Source organism: Nothobranchius furzeri, chromosome 1, assembly GCF_043380555.1.
Source record: "Nothobranchius furzeri strain GRZ-AD chromosome 1, NfurGRZ-RIMD1, whole genome shotgun sequence".
In the NCBI taxonomy this organism is placed as follows: domain Eukaryota; kingdom Metazoa; phylum Chordata; class Actinopteri; order Cyprinodontiformes; family Nothobranchiidae; genus Nothobranchius; species Nothobranchius furzeri.
In genome coordinates, this window is record NC_091741.1 from 33,143,618 (window position 1) to 33,162,705 (window position 19,088).

General features: G+C 46.4%; 1 protein-coding gene across 8 annotated transcripts in view; it reads right to left on the reverse strand.

Moving 5' to 3' along the window:
- Positions 1-19,088, reverse strand: part of eps8a (EGFR pathway substrate 8a, signaling adaptor) — an 85,151-nt gene that overhangs the window by 49,381 nt on the left and 16,682 nt on the right. For all 8 annotated transcript variants that reach the window (XM_070555752.1, XM_070555709.1, XM_070555684.1 and 5 more), the window contains exons 2-5: positions 8,223-8,300; positions 6,127-6,194; positions 839-906; positions 567-728 (exon numbers count right to left, since the gene is read on the reverse strand). In XM_070555752.1, the coding sequence (XP_070411853.1) occupies positions 567-728; positions 839-906; positions 6,127-6,194; positions 8,223-8,278 (354 nt within the window). In that variant the 5' untranslated portion in view covers positions 8,279-8,300. The remainder of the gene's footprint in view (positions 1-566; positions 729-838; positions 907-6,126; positions 6,195-8,222; positions 8,301-19,088) is intronic.

The following is a 19,088-nucleotide window of genomic DNA, read 5'->3' on the forward strand; positions in this document are numbered from 1 at the left end:
AAGTCTGAGCTGATCTGGAGGATCTTCTGATTTTGTTATTTTAAAGGTTAACTCTAGTTTTAGACTCTTAACTTCGTATTTAAAACGCCTTCAGTCTTGGTCAAACTCAGAAGTTTTAACCAGGTGGTTTACTGTTGGTGATTGGTCTTTCAATCTTAACCTTTTCGTTTGGGATTATGTTTAAACTCGCTGTTCCGGGTTCTCCTGTTACCTTCGGGGTCGTAACAAACCGCCAGTCCGCTCAAAACGGAGCTGACATCCCTGGCGCTGCCGTCTGGTTCCGGCACATTTCCTGCATGTTTTAGATCATGAACAGCTGTTTTGTTCAACTCAGGGATGACTCACTCCTGTAGACCGAGGAAGGCTGGGCAGATGTTCCAGCGAGGAGACGAGTTTAGCTTTTGGTTCTACAGACAGACAGAACCACCGAGTAGAGGACCTCAGTGCATGGACGAGTAGGCTCAACTGGAACGTTTACCTTGAGACAACTTTGGTGTGAGGTGGCGCTGTGGAAATAAACTGAAATGAACTGATCTGACCCATGACATCAAGGGTTCTGTTCTGACCTTGGTCTCCAGGTCGATGAGGCTGACGGCCTTCTCCTCCACCTGCAGCAGCATCTCCTGGGTCCAGACCTTCCCTTTGGCGTCCAGCAGACGGAGCCGTCTGATCCCGTCCTCCACTGTGATCAGACCGTCCTTACGGTCCAACACGAACGTACTCAGGTGCTGGGTGGGACCAACAGAACCAGGTTTCAGCTACAGCCCAACAGAACTCTGGCTGGGACATTCTGGATCTGCTGAAGGCTTTTCAGAACCAGTAACCAGGACGTTCTCACCTCTACGTGATACTGGGAAGTGTCCGTTAGGCTGTTGATGCTGGTTCTGGTGCCGTGCCTCCTTTGTTCTAAAAAACAGATCAGATCAAGGTCAAAAGGAAACTGGACCTGTTCTGGTGGAGCGGTGAGGAGATCTCAGGTGTAACGGTCAGAACCATTCAAAACACAACAACTCACACAGGAGACGACCCAAACGGGCTAACTAACCAGCTCCTCCCCATCCAGAACCACCACTAAGAGAGCTGATCAGATCAGATGGGAAACAAGGTTCTGTCCAACGTAGCTGGAGCTAGAATCCAAACAGCTGTGAAGCTGGATCAGAACCAGACTGACAGTCCACACCAGGTTCCACCCTGACCTTCAACCCTGGTTTATGTGGTTCTGGTAAACAGTCACATGACCTCAAATAGCCTCGTCCCAATGGAGGCGTCACATAAATCAGGGACTGATGCCATATCAGCAGGCAGCAGCTGCGTCTCCGTTTGTCCAGAACCAAAGCGTATCTGGCCGTGTTCTGCTGGGCCTTTACGGGTCAGAACACGGCTGGCATGTGTGACTGCTGATAAACGTAGTGCAGCTGAAACCAAACGTTTACCTGAACAGAAACACACACCTGTTGCTCAATATCTGAAGTTAAACCCGACCAAACTGCTGTTTCAGGGCCGTGGCGTTAATAATGATTTCTACTGGCTACACGACACAGGAGGAGAGGAAGAACCCATCAGAGGGTAGTTATTAGTAATAATCAGACATAGAATCACTAAGTGCTTCACGTAGATCAAAACTAAATAAAACTAAGTCATAAAATCATAAAGATCTCAAAACAGAATCAGATTAACGATGAAGTCATTCAATTATAACGTTTCAGAAACAGATGAAAGATTAAAAATGTGAGTTAAAAATAAGAAAATAGAAGGTTTAGGTAAGAGCAGCTTTAAATAAAAGGGTCTGTAGCCCAGACTGTCAACGCTGCGTACGGAGAAAGGAGATCATTCCAGAGGTTCTGGATCATGCTAAATCCATGTTATGTCATTTCCTCACCAAAAGCACCTCAAAGCGATTTTAGCTACAACCTGCTCCTCCTCATCCAGGTGGTTGTGAGTCCCGAGCCAGCCTCCCCTGGACTGTAAACACTAACACCCAGTCTCTCCGTGTAGCTAGCAGGGAGTTGAACCTCCACAGCTGAGAAGTCATTTGTTTCTTATCTAGTCTGCACCTTAAATAACACCTAGAACCCAGAAACGGACTCTTGTCTGTGAGAGGAACAGGAGCTCTCAGAAACCAAGCCAGAATGTGATGGGCTGTTTGTTAAACCTCCACCAGTTCCGGGGGGGGGGGGGGGGGGGGGGGGGGAATCAGATGCATTGCTTCTTCAAACTAGTGCCAACCACCTGATGGATAGGCAGTGGTGCATGGGTGGCAGGGATGGACTAGCCTTTTACCATCTATGGTGTGTGTGTGTGTCTGTGTGTGTGTGTGTGTGTGTGTGTGTGTGTGTGTGAGTGTGTGAGTGTGTGAGTGTGTGTGTGCGTGTGTGTGTGTGTGTGTGTGCGTGTGTGCGTGCGTGCGTGTGTGTGTGTGTGTGCGTGTGTGCGTGCGTGCGTGCGTGTGTGTGTGTGTGTGTGTGTGTGTGTGTGTGTGTGTGTGTGTGTGAGTGTGTGTGTGTGTGTGTGTGTGTGTGTGTGTGTGTGTGTGTGTGTGTGTGTGTGTGTGTGTGTGTGTGTGTGTGTGTGTGTGTGTGTGTGTGTGTGTGTGTGTGTGTGTGTGTCTACCATTGGCCGGAGCGGTTTTGTGTTATGCCAATCACAGCGCTTGTTTGGTTTGGTAGGTCGGATGATGAAACTGAGCGGAAACACTAAGTTGGTTCGACTGAAACGGCTTTGGCATCAACTTTAGACTATTGATCCAATAACTGGATTGGTGATATTATGGTAGCATCTTCTTAGGGTTCTACAACCCCCCAAGGCGCTTTACAACACAATCAGTCATTCACACACTGGTGAGAATGAGCTACGATGTAGCCACAGCTGCCCTGGAGCGTGCTGACAGGGTCGAGGACTGCCAAACAGACACAACCGGTCTCTCCGACCACCAGCAGCAGCAAGGCGGGTTAAGTGTCTTGCCCAAGGACACAACAGCAGCATTCTGTGGTCGGCGCCGGGATCAAACCTGCAACCTTCCGATTACTGGACACCCCTCTCTACCTCCTGAGCTGCTGCTGTCCCATAACTATAATTCACACTTAAATGGTTCCCATAAACATGGCCAACGCCTTGCTCGTTACATTTCTTCTCACCACCGTGACACGCGCACAGACAGGATGGAAACCGCTAACCCCAACATGGACTACTTAGACTTTCTTTGAGTCAAGAGCAGACAGAGGGACTCAAGTCCTTCTTTATTTCAGAATAGCTTTATTTGTCCCTCAGTGGGGAAACTGCATTATTGCAAAGGCCCAGGGTTAGGGTTAGGGTTAGGGTTAGGGTTAGGTACAGCAGGATAGCCGCAGTAGCCCACAAGACATCACTAAGAGTACACAGCAATTGTAAATGCCGTGCCTCGAGATGACTTGGCAATTTGGCGCTATGGAATTAAACTTGAATTGAATTGAAATTTTCAGTCAAGTCTCGAGTCAAAGACAACCAAGATGAGTCCAAAGTCAGTGATGTGGAAGTCCAAGTCAAGTCCAAGTTCTTAACTTTGATTTTTCAAGTCATAATTAAATCATCTGTCCAACGTCAAATTCCAGAATTAAATCTTCTTAAAGCTTCCTTTATTTGCTCAAACAGCAGAAACTGGTTATAAACAACGTGCTGCTGCATTTAGCACCAAATCAAACCCAGAGCCAAGAATGGTTTATGATGTTTGCCCATGTCGGGCCACTTTTGTGCTAAAATATCAAATACGCTCAAGTCATCATCAAGTCAAGATGCAAGTCGATTCAAGTTGCACGTCATTGGTGTTCAAGTACGAGTTAAGTCGTACGTCTTTATAGATCAAGTCAAGTCAGAAGTCGTTAAAATAATGACTCGGGTCAGATAACTCCATAAGTCCACACCTCTGGTAAATATTACCATTTACTTTCCCTGTAATGCCTTACATTACCACATTACAGCAAAAAGCAATGCATGACAGTAACTAATTACTTCTGTATCGCGTTACTCCCAACACTGATGAAGACAGACGCACATTATTCACTAGATGTCGATCAAAAAGGTTCAGTAACTTAGCTAAAACTCAACTGAAACAGAAAATAAAGCCAGAAGAAGCTAAAATACTAGAAAACACAGATGTTTACGCGTCTTCTTCCACAGAGTGTGGCAGACTGCCCTCTTGACTGGCATCGTAGTGGTGAGTAGGTCATGCTGTTCATTGTCCAATAGCATGCATGACGGCGTCAAAGACAACCATAGATCCCGCCCCACAACTGAGCACGGTCTATGGGTCGTGGCCAGACCATAGACTCACATATATCGGAGGGTTGTCCGGCTAGCTTTCTTCCTGCTCTGTGATGTATCGCAGGGCAGGGTTACATTAGGAAATGATCTCCAGGCACAGCCAAGGCGCTGAGGGGATCCGTTTAGGATTAGGGTTAGGGTTAGGGTTAGGTCTATGTGTTTAGCAGATGTGGTCCTGCTGGCTTCATCAGAACGTGATCACTGGAGCGGTTCACAGCCGAGTGTGAAGCAGCTGGGATGAGAATCCGCTCCTCTAAATCCGAGACCATGGTCTTGAGTCGGAAAAAGTCCTGCTGATGCGCCTGATCCCTGGTATCCGAGTGCGAGTGTAGTACACAGTACTACATAAACTGATACACAAACTGAGTAAAAGTACTTATACTTGAGTACTTGCTGGTTGTTGACTTGAGACCTGATTCAGAACAACAGATCTGCCCCAAGTGGAGGAGTTTAAGTATCTCGGGGTCTTGTTCACGAGTGAGGGAAAACTGGAGCGTGAGATCGATAGGTGGATTGGTGCTGCATCTGCAGTGATGCGGGCGTTGTACCGGTCTGTCGTGGTGAAGAGAGAGCTGAGTCAGAAGGCGAAGCTCTCGATTTACCGGTCGATCTACGTTCCTACCCTCACCTATGGTCATGAGCTTTGGGTAGTGACCGAAAGAACGAGATCACGGGTACGAGCGGCTGAAATGAGGTTCCTCCGAAGAGTGGCTGGGCTCTCCCTTAGAGATAGGGTGAGAAGCTCGGTCATCCAGGAGGGGCTCGGAGTAGACCCGCTGCTCCTCCACATCGAGAGGAGCCAGTTGAGGTGGCTCGGGCATCTGGTCAGGATGCCTCCTGGATGCCTCCCTGGTGAGGTTTTCTGGGCACGTCCAACCTGGAGGAGACCTAAAGGTAGACCCAGGACACGCTGGAGGGACTATGTCTCTCACCTGGCCAGGGAACGCCTTGGGATTCCCCCGGAGGAGCTGGCCCAAGTGGCTGGGGAGAGGGAAGTCTGGGCCTCTGACCTTAGGCTGCTGCCCTCGTGACCCGACTCTGGATAAGCGGAAGGATGGATGAGAAGATGGATGGGAATATTTTGGTGAAGTTTAACGAACCCAAAGACCAAAGAAGTTTGTTTGGATTTTACTTCCGACGGTGAGAAAAAAGTGTTTTTTTTTGTTTGGTGTTTGGAAACTCCTGGTTTCAGCTGCATGCTCAGGAACACTCCAGAACCCTCAGAACCTACGGCCAACAGGGTAACTGGACCTGCAGCCTCAGAACTGCCTTTAATACATCTCCTCTAAGCTGCTGACCCTCCCACAGAACCAACGGAGTTCACCTCACCGTGTACGAGAACAGCTCAGTCAGAGCTCCTGGCTCTGGCCCAGAAGACAGACTGGACCTTTGGGTTGGAAGCTTGTTGACTCAGAACCATACCTGCCACAGGTCAAAGGTCATGGCAGCACAGCCTCAGGTGTATGACTGATGTACAGAACCCAGACTCACTCAGCAGAATGTACAGCAGTCCGCACACAGACCGGTAACCAGTAGGTCGGTTCTGGAATATTTGGACTTTTGTTCTGTTCTAATCAACTTTGAAGGATTGAGAAACATTGAATTTGGTTCAAAGCCAAACTTTAAAAGTCCAAAAGAACCAAATCCGACCCGGTTTGATGAAGAACCACACCAAAACTCTGGGCTCACTTTGACTTTTCCGTTTCTGTTTGGAAGACGAACGCAAAAAGTACGACTCGTCTGACCCTGTTGAAAAGTGAGAAGTAACAGAACCAGAAGACAGACCTCAGTTCACGTTCTACAGCCCAGAGAACCAGAACCAGAACTCACCATGTAGAGCTTTGGCACCGCTCTTGGCTTTGCTTCTGGGAGGCTCTGGCGATGGTGAGCTGCGTCCACTGGAACCAGGAAACAGCGTTCATTAGACAGGAAGCTCTGATCAGGGTCTCTCTGTTCTGCACGGTCCGCTGATCCCAGACCAGCTGACCATGCAGGTCATTTTTAAAGGCGTGGAACCCTGGAAAACTATTCCGAATGATTATCTCTGATTCCAACGGGTCACTCTGAGTGTTTCATGCAGGCTGAACATGAGAATAGTCTCCTACACCTATCTCCTGCATCAGAGCTTCTGATGGGAAACAGACGATGAAACTCTAGGATTAGACAGATCTACGTCACACCGGCCCTTTTTACAAGACGCTGTGCCGGCAAATCGGTACAATATTACCGCCATGGTGTGTCTTATAAACGCAGCACGGCGATGCGAGAATCTAGAGCATTTGGTAGTAATACTGCAGTAATTGTCTGGCTTATACACGGCGAGATGTCGGATCATGTGGGGAGTTGCTGCCGAGCTCCGGCTGGCAACTTTATCTAAAATGAACGTAAACACGAGCAAAAAGTTTAGCTTTTGTAAACAGAATCAGCTGAGATGAAAATCTGGAGCAATGCAGCGCTCCTGGAGCTTTTCTCCATTAGGGCTGGAGGACAGAGCACCAGCGGGTGCCCGGGGCCTGTGGGGGACACCCCAGCCCCCGTTAGTCGGTTCTGGGAAGAGGCTAAAGCAGCAGTTCCACCCTTATCCACTGGCAGCAGAAGAGAGCTGTGTCAGACATGTTGGTGGGGCTGCTGCTGGATGAGAACCTTGAGTGGGTGTCCGTCTTCTGCCTCCTGCCTGAAACCAGTTGCTAGAGCAGGCGGCTGGCTGTTCCCGTTTTCCGGTGGAAGCCGACGCGCGGACAGGGTTGAAATATAACGTGTTGAGCCAGACCGCTGCGACCGGGATCGTAGTATGTCCAAGGAAGATCCCAGCTTTCTCTCCTTTAACTACGGTTGGCTATTTCATTTAGCAGCAAACCGTCTTCCCATGCTAAGTGCAGACTGTTCTCCAGCCATCAGCACCAACAGAAGCTGTTTTTGGGGAGTTTTGTAAAGAAAATGTGAACTTGGCGCTATAACAATGAGGCGAGAACGACGGAACCTTCGTTAGACATTCTACAATTCCAAACGACACGAATGGGAGCCCTGGCCTTGTGGATCCGCTCATTTTCCACCGCTGGAGATCAGCGGGACATTACCTACATGCTAACCCGAAGCTAACAATGTTTTTCCAGGTATTTTTAACAAGAAAAACACGTTAACGCTAAAAACGCCAGGAAAACTCCGTTGGCTTTGGTTAGCATGTAGCTAATGTTCCGCTGGTCTCAGTCTGTGGAGAATGAGCGGATCCACAAGGCCAGTACTCCCGGTCACAGCGGTCTGGCTCCACTTGTAATTTAACAGTCCCAGTCCATATTACATCTCCACAGGTGACCAGCATGACTACAGCCTCGCATGGGAGCCAGTCGGCCGTGCGAGCGGGCTACCCCGCTTCCTGGAGCCCTTCTTAGCTTCTTGGGTTAGCTAAGTTAGCTAGTAGCTACATTTGTTCCAACCCTGTTATAAACGTAACAGCCCCACCCTCAGCTCCACCTCTTTTCCCAGTGGTGGGAACGTCCCATTCATGGCTTCAACTTGCCCCCAGCGGAGCAATGGTCGGGCTATGTCCATATTTATATACGTCGATGGGGACACCTTTAGGAGCAGCTTCTTAAAAAAAAACTAATGAGCGCGGCTTCGTATGCAATAAAAAGCAATTATGTCCTAAATAAATGGAAGTCCGTGTAGGTAGTTTAAAAAGTAGCCTGAGATATTTTTAGAGCTTACATTTTGCTGTTAGCAACGTTAGCTCAACGTTAGCCTCTAGCTCTATCGGACATCACTGTTTTATTATTATTTCCCATGCAGAGTTTTTATTTCCGCACCTTTAAAGGTCCAGAATCTGTTCTTCAGTCACTTACACATTTTATTATCAGCAGATTAAACGAGACAACTGAACAGAACAGGAGTTGGATCTAAACTTCCTCTTGATCCGGTGAAAAACTCACTTGATGTAGGAGCCAAAGGCACCGGCGGTGAGCGGCGAAGCTTCGTATCCATTCATCCTGTTGCACGGCAACAGTCAGCTGCAACACAAACATGGTAAATGGTAAATGGCTGCACTTGTTTAGCTTTCCTAAGTTAGCTACTCAAAAGTGTTTAACACAAGTCATTCATCCATTCACCCACTGATGGTGATGAGCTACAACGCAGCCACAGCTGCCCTGGGGCATGGTAACAGAGGCCACCAGTTCCTCCGACCACCACCAGGGTCTTGCTTAAGGACACAACTGCAGAGTTCCCTGCAGGGAGTCACGATTGATCTCCAACCTTCTGCCTCCTGAGCTACTGCCGGAACCCTGGTCACCCTAACGGCAGCAAATCAGCCAATCAGGAAGGCTCAGAGCATCAGAGTCTGGGAAGGCGGGCAGGATCAAACCATTTTTGAGACAGGGGAGATTTGCTGTATTTCTCTTTATAAAATATAACATTTTGACCTATTGTATGGTTTTCAGATATTACTAATGTGTTAAAAATCACCACCAACAGTAAAAATAAATAGATAATTTACCGTAAATCCTCTAATATAGGCCGATATTCAATTAAAGGCCGGGTCTCCAATTTTGGCCGGTGTCGGAATCAGCGGAGGTGAATAATGGCCGGTCTCTTATTGTGGCCGGGTGGAATGTGGTAACAAGCAAGTATGAGCGTCTCAGCGGCAGGGTTATAGTCCCCAAATCAACCAGCAGGAGGCAGTAGAGGATCACACAGACCTTTATTAGGCTTTTTCTTCAACGCTTTGTAACGCTACAGACACGATCCTCTATCACGCTCCTACCACACAGTCACGGTGTCAGTTAACCATGCTAATTCAACCCGCTCCACAGAACACACATCACCTTCCCTGTGGCTTACACAACACTCACACAACACGCAAATCAGCACATAGGAACCAGCAGAACGATAGGAAACACATATAACACAATACCCAGAATGCACCTGGCTTACAACCCCAGCCAGGTCATTACACTATCAAGTTCAAAGAGAACGTGCTGATTATGCTGCAGAACACTCTGGAGAGCAGCAGTAGGGGGTGTATGAACTAGTCGACTTCACTATAGTGACTTTTTATGCCTGTCGTCGACTAGTCGCTGTCACGTGATAATGACCGGCAAGATGCAGTCCACGGAAAAGACAGCAGCCTGCTGTCAGCAGGGGACAAGCTCCTGCGCTCGGGGGGGGGGGGGGGGGGGGGGGGACGTGCTGTGCCAGACCGTAGGTACTGACACGCGATCGTTCATGTCAGTTCATTTCCTTTAATGTTTTCTGTCTTTTATTTTGCGCCTGATGCGTTTCGCTGCATGCTGTGGAGCGGGGCGCTGCGCGCATCACCTTGTCCTCCAACACACCGATCACTGATGCGGCCGGCAAGCAGCGAGCACTCTGCTGTTTTAGCGGTCGGTGGATCTTTTAGAACTGCAGTTCAAAGGTAACTCATAAGGTGAATATATATGAACCCAGGTAGCAGTTTTTCTTTAGGACTGAGAGGAGATGCAGGAAGATAATAAACAGGCAGGACAGAAAAATAGTCAAATAAAAACAAGTTAGTTTTTGTACCTGCTGGTTGCAACAAACAGACACCATTGAAGATAATCAGAAGTGAGGAACAGAAAATGAAATATTTTAATGTTTAGAGCAGCAGGAACTCCGAGAGGCTGCAGGCGCATCAGTGCAGGGGGAGGGGGGAGAGGGCTGAAGCAGAAACTAGCGTTGTTAAAAGAAATGTGTTTAACTTTGAAAATGTGGGCGTAATTTTAATTGTCAAAAACTCCAGCGAACCATTAGTTCATTTTGCTCAAATAGAAATAGAGGCCTGCCTCTAATACTGGCCCTCCTTCCAATAAAGGCCTGGAGCTTGATGAGCTTGAGTCAAATACAGGCCCGGGCCTCTATTAGAGGATTTACGGTAATAAATGTCTAACTTTAGGGGTGCCTCAGCCCAGCTCTACTCCTGACCCTTTTTTATCTTAGTCTCAGGTTGTGGTATGTGGCCGTAGGAGAGCCCCCCCCCCCCCCCCCCCCCACACACACACACACACACACCTGACCTCAGTCTTCCTAACCGCTTCTCTCCACTTGCTGAGGAACAACCAGCTGATACCTCCAGGCTCCCTCTCTACCAGCTGACGACATCCAGCAGGAGCCTGTAGTCCGTAAGAAGCAACCTCCACAGTCCCCTCCCTTCCCAGACCTCAGCCTCTGATGCCCAACGCAGAATACTGAAGGATGCTGTGTGTCGACACTCTGCTGGACCACCTGCCCTGGCTCAGGAGGTGAGCTCCTCCACCTCAAACCCTCCAGTTCCCCGACACCACAGGAACCCAAACCCAGAATCCTCCACTACTCCACAGGAACCCAAACCCAGAATCCTCCACTACTCCACAGGAACCCAAACCCAGAATCCTCCACTACTCCACAGGAACCCAAACCCAGAATCCTCCACTACTCCACAGGAACACAAATCAGGAGCCCTCTACACCCCGTCCACGGTTTTCACCGACCACTTTGCTGGTAGATGATTCAACCATCAGGAATGTCCGCTTTTTCATCGTCATGACGAGATGTTTTCCATCAGCCACCATACCTGCTCTCCTGGATAAACTTCCTGGTCTGCTGAGCTCCATCCCAGCTTCAGTTAGAGGGATCATTCATGTGGGATCGAACGATGTTACACGCCGGGCGGGAGTCTGTCATCACTCAACAGCACGTTAACATCTGTCTGACGTTCTGAAGAGCAGCAGAATGTCTGTTTTCCGGCCCGATCCCCAGTTTCTCATGGATATGGATGTTTTAGTTTCATCGATAATTTTAACCCGTTTTGGAACGTTCCTCCTAACCGACATGGCTCAAGCTAATCGCTAACATCGGTATGCTGTGCAGTCCCACAGATATACATCTATGGTGGATTCTCTTCCACAGACATGACTGTTAACATCCCAGCCATCTTCACCTTCTTCAGCCATCTCTCACACCACCACTCCAAATAACATCACTCCCTACAGTCCTCCCACGATGCAACAGTCTTCTGTGTGTCTTCCAAAGGTCACAATTCCCAAAATGTTGTCTTCTGCTGACAAACCCAAAAGTTTCCCTATTCCAGTTCAACTATCAACCAGCAAAGACATAAACTGTGTTCATGGCCGGAGAACCCAGAAGCACACCAGATGTTTACGACCCATCCCTCTCCAGCATGGCGTGGGACAATGTCAATGACCCTCCATCATCGCTATGTGATGGACCCGATCAAAGGAGCCCAGACAGGCAGAAGCTGTCTCAGGTGTAATATGATCTAACAAAGTATTTTATACTGGTTAATGAAAAGATTACCTTTATTTTTTCAGTTTATGAGGATCGTTTTCTTTGTGATGCATATGGCAGCCAGAGCCACATGAACCAAACTGGTTTCTATCTGGACCTCGTCCAGGTTTCCCAGTAAACAAAATGAGGGAGATGCCACATTTCAGACACCTTGACAGGTCTTCACATACTCTACCCCAGGATCCCTGGACAGGACCACAGCGTGTGGATATAACTGTCAGGATTGTTGTCTGTGCAGTGTGTACAGGTGACAGACGACACAAACCCCATCCCGATGACCTGTGTAGTGTACTCTGTGCAGAATTTTGTATTAAATTAATTGTAAATTGGGGTTTCTGGTCATTTTAAAGGTTTTTAAAAAGTTTGAGACCAGGAATTCAGGTCAAAGCTGACTGACAGATCCACCTCCCATTTTTCTATAGGAATTGCTATTGAATCGTCTACTTTGGACAGTGTCTTACATACTTTAGATCACGTGTCAGACATAAAGCCCGCGGGCCAGATGTGGCCCGCCACATCATTTTATGTGGCCGGCGAGAGCTTCAAGTGTCTTAAAATAGGTCTACGCTGCTTCAAAGTATACATTGACTATAAACTACATTTCCCATAATGCTTGGCGATGGTGTTCCCATTGCAGTGGCAGTATTTAGCCACTAGGTTGCAATGTTTCCAAATTCGTGTTTACTTAATGCAACAAGTGAAAATAACTCCACACATCATCGCAAAATGTCCAGGAAGAGAAAGATCGATGCTGAAGGAAGGTGTTTCAACAAAGATGGAACACGTTTAGGCTTCAAGGAGAAAAACCGGTATCTTTACAGTCATTAGCGCCCCTGCTACTCGTATCAGCGTCTGCAGCGGTAGTGTAGCATCCATGCTACTAGCATCAGCGTCTGCAGCGGTAGTGTAGTATCCATGCTACTAGCATCAGCGTCTGCAGCGGTAGTGTAGCATCCATGCTACTAGCATCAGCGTCTGCAGCGGTAGTGTAGCATCCATGCTACTCGTATCAGCGTCTGCAGCGGTAGTGTAGCATCCATGCTACTAGCATCAGCGTCTGCAGCGGTAGTGTAGCATCCATGCTACTAGCATCAGCGTCTGCAGCGGTAGTGTAGCATCCATGCTACTCGTATCAGCGTCTGCAGCGGTAGTGTAGCATCCATGCTACTAGCATCAGCGTCTGCAGCGGTAGTGTAGCATCCATGCTACTAGCATCAGCGTCTGCAGCGGTAGCGTCCTCGGCATCGGACAAACTGAAAATGCTCCTCTTACTCAGCACCGGGTTTAATCAGCAATTTGCCGACTTTGAAGCCCAGAAATGCATTTGAACCGCTCAGTAATGTTTGCTGCTGACAGAAAGCACACCGACCAAATTCCAGACCGAGATGATTCAACGACACTCAAGTCTCAAGTATGACTCTATGGCTGCTGCAGTGTTTATCTTTCCACACGCACACAACTGCATGGTCCAGCTGCTCAGATGCTCTCCATGTTCAGCAGCACTAACTTATGTGAGCAACTGTTGTCTGTGATGAAGATGAAGTAGACAACCCAGGAGTCTCACTGATGAACTCCTTCCTCGGCTCAGAGCCAACCCCAGACATGCAGGAGTTTCTGGCTGGAACAGGCGAGCATCACAGGAAATCAGACCGGTGCAAAGTGAGCTTGCACTATTTAGATTTGATGCACTTTTTCTGCTCCAAAGCATGAAAGGTAATAGGTGAGATTACATTTTCATTTAAGAGAATTACTATTATTTATTTTTGTTGCTGGCCTGTGAAAAAATATTTCACCTACTTTAAAACAGGAAAGAGTAAAGATAGAAGAATAGAACAGAAATAAATAGAAAATCCCTTTATTGTGCCTCAGTGGGGAAAGCCTGGTGTCCCAGCAGCGACAACATTCATTACAGGAGCAACAAAGGAGAGTAAAAAATAAGAATAAACAAGAAAACATAAAATAGAAATACTTAAAAGATTCAAAAATAATGGATACACATTTTAAGGAATACAAATATTTAAAAGAATTGAGACAAAATAAGAAACGAATACCACCGACGTGCTTCATTTAAAATCGATTTGCTCGTGTGTCATTTGGCTATTCCACATTCAGGCTTACTGCAAAAATAAGTTTGTTTCCAAATAAAAAGGTTCGACCACACATGGCTGCAGATAAAGGAAGATGTGCACATTGCCGTCACTTTTAAAAAAAATTTGAGTTTGGCCCACGACTTCGTCCCAGTTTTTCATTTCGGCCCAGTGGGAATTTGAGTTCGACAGCCCTGCTTTAGATAGGAGTTTGGGGTGATTGAGATTAAAGAAGTCTAATACCCTTGCTGGTGTTTGTAATTCTACTTTATTAAGCTTACATTTTTATTTAACTACATATTGAGGCACGAGAATTCTGGAGAAAACGTAACATCATCAGCATAAAGACTGATTTTATGTTCTATCTTCTTACACTTTATGTCTTTAATACCTGTTGTTTGCCTGACTGCTGCCGCTAGTGGTTCAATAAGGATAGCGAACAGTGAGGAGAAGGGTGGGCGTCCCTGCCTGGTCCCCCTCTGAAGACATAAGCCAGCTGATGTGTAATCGTTTGTTCTGACGTGCTGTTTTAACCGGTTTATGTAGGAATTTTCAAAAACAAATTTATGTAAAGTTGCACATAAGACCTTCCAGTTAACTCTGTTGAAAGCCTTTTCTGCATCCAGAGATAATATACTAGTTTCTATGTTTCTGAGAGAAATCTATCAAATTAAGTAATCTACGTGAGTTTGTGGACGACTGTCTACCCTTAATGAACCCAGTTTGGTCAGGGTGTATTATGAAGGGGGTTACCTTCTCTAATCTTTTTGCCAGGGCTTTACAAATTATTTTGAGATCAACATTAATAAGAGAAATTGGGCGATAGCTGGTAGGAAATGCTGGGTCTTTGCCTGGTTTTAGCAGGACTCATGTTCGGCTGTAGCCCGCCATTTTCTTCTATTTATTTCATCATTCTGAAGAATGCTGGAGACAGAATAATCCAGAATTCTTTGTAAATCTCTGCTGGAAAGCCATCCGGACCTGGAGCCTTCCTGTCGGGTAGAGGTGTGAATCTTCACTTGTTTCCCGATTCGATTACGATTATTGGGTCAACGATTCAATTTGATTCGATATCACGATGCATCACGATTATTTCATATTGATTTGTTTTCATCGATAAATAGAAGATGTCAGATAATTGCTTTTTATTTTTTTTTATCTAAAACGTAATTGACACAAGCTGCCATCCCTGAAAATCTCTCCATCCACAACAGGTTAGGACAAAATATTTTAAACATTTAAGAAGATTTAACAAAGTAAAACATCTGTTTCCTGGTTCAACACCACGCCTCAGGCTGAGAAAAACACGCTTTACAAAAACTCACAAAATCTAAAAAAGTACTGAAAACCTACAGGACACATCATGTAATAATAAAATACATAATGGGTTCATATACGAGTGTTTAATGTCTCTGAGCAGCTCTAGAGTCAGATGTTTATGCCACAGCTGATGGGTGTCAGAAATAACACCAAATGAAATGTTTGACATAATTTCATTTGAACCCAGTGGTTCGTTTCTGAAATGTTGGAGAATGAATCAAGTTCTGTTTGATGCAGAAAATAATAAAACACAAAACAAATTCTACACTTCCAATCATATTTAAGATGTGTGTTTTATTCTTGCTGATAATAACACCAGCAGAAGGCTGTGGGCTGGATTAGGATTAAATTACCCAGCTGATGGATCTCCTTCACTAACCAGCTAACTACACACCTTTCCACTAACCTGTCCTGTGTGACCCTCACCATGTAACCCTCATGTCCATGTGACCCTCACCATGTAACCCTCATGTCCATGTGACCCTCACCATGTGACCCTCATGTCCATGCTGTCTCTGGAGGAGCAGGTAGGAGACAAGATCTCCTGTAACTTAAAATGAACCAAAGCTTCCTCCCAGTTTCTCTTTAAGCTGAATTTAACATCAGTTTATCATCATGACACAAAATAATAAAGTGGAACAAGAACTTCTATTTCTCTCTCCTTTTAACTTCTCCGTCTCCCTAAATAAAAGAGACAGGCGATCAAGAAACAGATTGATCTCATTATTTCCTAAGGAATAATATGGGAATTTATCTAATACAGTAAGCTGTATATGGAGACTTCAACCACTTCCTAGGAGGAAATGGAGCAGTCATGATGGTTGTTGTCACTGGTTCAGCTGCTGCGGCGTTAAGTTTCGCTTTTGTTTTTGTCCATGAGGGTCGGGCTGTTGTGTGTTGTATTATTTAAAGGCCATGTTAGAGACATTTTTACGAGGGGTTAACCGCGGTTAATGGTCAACCCAGTTAATCTCTGCAACCCTAGTCTGAAGCTCTCCTCTGCTCTGGCTATATTCTAGATCATGAAACAGGCACACCAGGACTTTTGTACCCACAAGCCATTCATTCCTACTAGAGACCACTGCAGATGTGTTAAACCAGCGAACCACGCCTTTAAACTATTGAATAAAGAGCTGCAACACACTGTTTATTGTCCAGAGATCCAACAAGTTCCTTAAAAACAAAGACCAGCACAAGACAAGAAAACCCAAATAACAGCAGAATCAGACCCGACTGCCCTCCACACAAAGCTGGAGCTGACTCGGAACCAGAACAACTTTACAGTCACAGTTCTGGCCCACCAGAACCGGTTTCAGATGTCCTGAAACCCGCCCAGCTCCCGCTGAAACCCTAAAGGGCACAGATTAAACGTCTGAACACAAAAGGGTCCTGGTTTTGATTCATGAGCAAGGTGCTGACAGACAGTCTATACAGTTCAGTGTGATTGCTTTTCCCAGGACCAGAGGTTCATTCAAACTCCGTTTCCATGACAACTAGACTGTATCTGCTGGAGCAGGCACAGGAACCGAAGACAAAGACAGCAGACCCACATGGCTAAAAACAACAGAACCAACTCTAGTCAACAGAGATGGATGAAAAACCAGAAGAGACTCAGAGTTCAAAGGTCAAAAGCTTGTACTGTGAAAATGAGATCCTCTGTGTGGAGAAGGACAAAGGAATTATGGGAACGAATGCTTCAGCTGGTTTCAACCTGTCAGGAAATGATCCGTCGGTGGATCAGAGACAACTCTCCACGTGTCTCTTTTGTACGTTCACCCCATGTTCGCCTTCGTTAACCGTTTTCTCGTTCTTTTCTTCCTCGGTTTAGTAACAGATAGTTTTTACCAGACGTGTTTCAGCTAGTGTCTCTAACCATCGTCACAGATCGCCGTGATGGTGGCGTCACTTCCTTTAATCCACGGGCAGCAGAGGACGTGTCTCGCTCTACTGCCCGCGTCCTCCTTTAAGAGTTTCAAAGGAAAATACGGAGAGCAAGCAAGAGGGGACGTCCGACGCTTGGAACGATTACATCTAAAGCTAGCACGTGTAAAAAACCGCCTCTGCTTCAGCTGGAGATGCCGAGGTGAGGACACCAAACAGCAAAAGCCTACAGAACCAGAAAAGCACTCAAAGAAAGGATAAGAAGCATCTTAGCCAAAGAGAAACTCGTGGAACGGGAAAGAAGACCTCTGGACTTAAAACAGAAGAACAGACAAAAGGACACATGATGGAGCAAGAAGAAAAAGAGTTTCAGTGAGTTAAGCCAAGAAACACTAAGAAGTTTAATAAACTCAGACAGAAAAGGAAAAAACTACAGGATAAAAGCACACTGAACTCCTGGGTCTGCAACCTTCCACAGCACGGGCTAACGGGCTAACGGGCTAACCGGAGCAGAAGAAAGCATTCAACTTTGCCATAACACCACAAAAGTTACCATATGATGAATTCACCGTAGCAACAGAACCGGCATGCCAACAAATCACAGATGAAAGTAAAGCCAGAGTTAAGAAATAATGTAGTTGTGGTTTTAAAAGTGGATAAACTCAGCGTAGCTACAGCGCTAAAGAGGAAAGCGCAGCCATGACTTCACTAAACGAATACGGGAGGCACATCACCATTTTACCAGCAGAACCACAGCAGTAACCGACAAATGGAACGGATGATAGAAGACAGAAACACACAAACATTTCAAAAACAACAACAGAGGATATCAAGAAAAACTAAATGATAGAAACCACTGCAGGAAAAAACAGGCCTAAATAACAGAAATGATGTAAAAACAATGGTACTGCTAGCTAACTCCACTTACGTCATGTATAACAGAACCATAAACATCTAGAAGGCTTCGCCATGGAAACGGAGACACTAACCAAACCTGAACAGCAGAAGGTTTACACATGAAGAAGAAGACGGCATGAGAATAACCAGGCAGACAGACAACCCTAAAAATAACACAAACCAACAGAGCAGTACTTGTTATGGACATCAGAGCCTACAGAAATGTCACTCATCAGAGCGTTCTACCACAGAGCAGATATAATAACAACGAACTGGAGGTCCGACCCATTCAGAGTGCATTAAAACCTGCGGATACCAACATGGACAATAAGAAAACTACAAACAACAATAGAAAGAAAAACGAACCAACAAGAAGAACCAGAACCAGTTATAACCCTTCCATACATCACGGGCATCGCAGAAAAAATAATAACGAAACACACAAACAAAACCGTACATGACAGTCAGAAAAAGATTAGTACACCCAAAGGACAAGATATCAGCAGATAAATCATACAGACTCTGTAATTACACACACACACAAACACACACACACACAGGAGAAACCGGACACCGATCAACACACGAACAACAGAACATCAAAGAGTGTGAGAGGGACACAAGTCAAAGACACACAAGAGCAGAAAGTACAACAGCCGTAACACCCCCGCACAAGAGAAAACCACGTAACGGACTGGGACGGGACACGGATCATAAACACAGAACAACTAAATTACAAACGATGGGTCAGAGAAGCGATAGAAATAAGGAGACGTGGACACAGGACCACGAACAGAGACGATGGAGTCATCTAGGTGGATCACTAATGGGACAGCGCCATCAGCAAGGAGGGCACGGACAGTAGAGGGAGACACGTCCTCTGCTGCCCGTGGATAAAAGGAAGTGATGTCACCATCACGACAGCTAGAGACGCTAGCTGAAACATGTCTGCCAAAAACGAATCGTTACTAAACCGAGTAAGAAAGGAATCTCCATGTTTGGCTCAAAGACAAACATCTGATGACCATTGTAACACAACCCAGCATCTGTTACATCAAAGCCCCGCCCCCTCTACAGTTGAAAGACCATAGAATCAATGGCTGTGTCTCAATTCAGGGTCTGCATCCTACCTCGGCCGGATTCGTCGGCCGGTTACGACACAGCGCCGCGACCAGGCCTGTCCCAATTCGAAGACTCCTTCAAATGCGGTCGACGAATGCGGCCTTCTTTTCGCCTGAATGAAGGATGGGTCCGGTGTATCCTTCAATAGGTAGCATTTCCCAAGATGCCTTGCGGGCCGGCCGGCAGAAA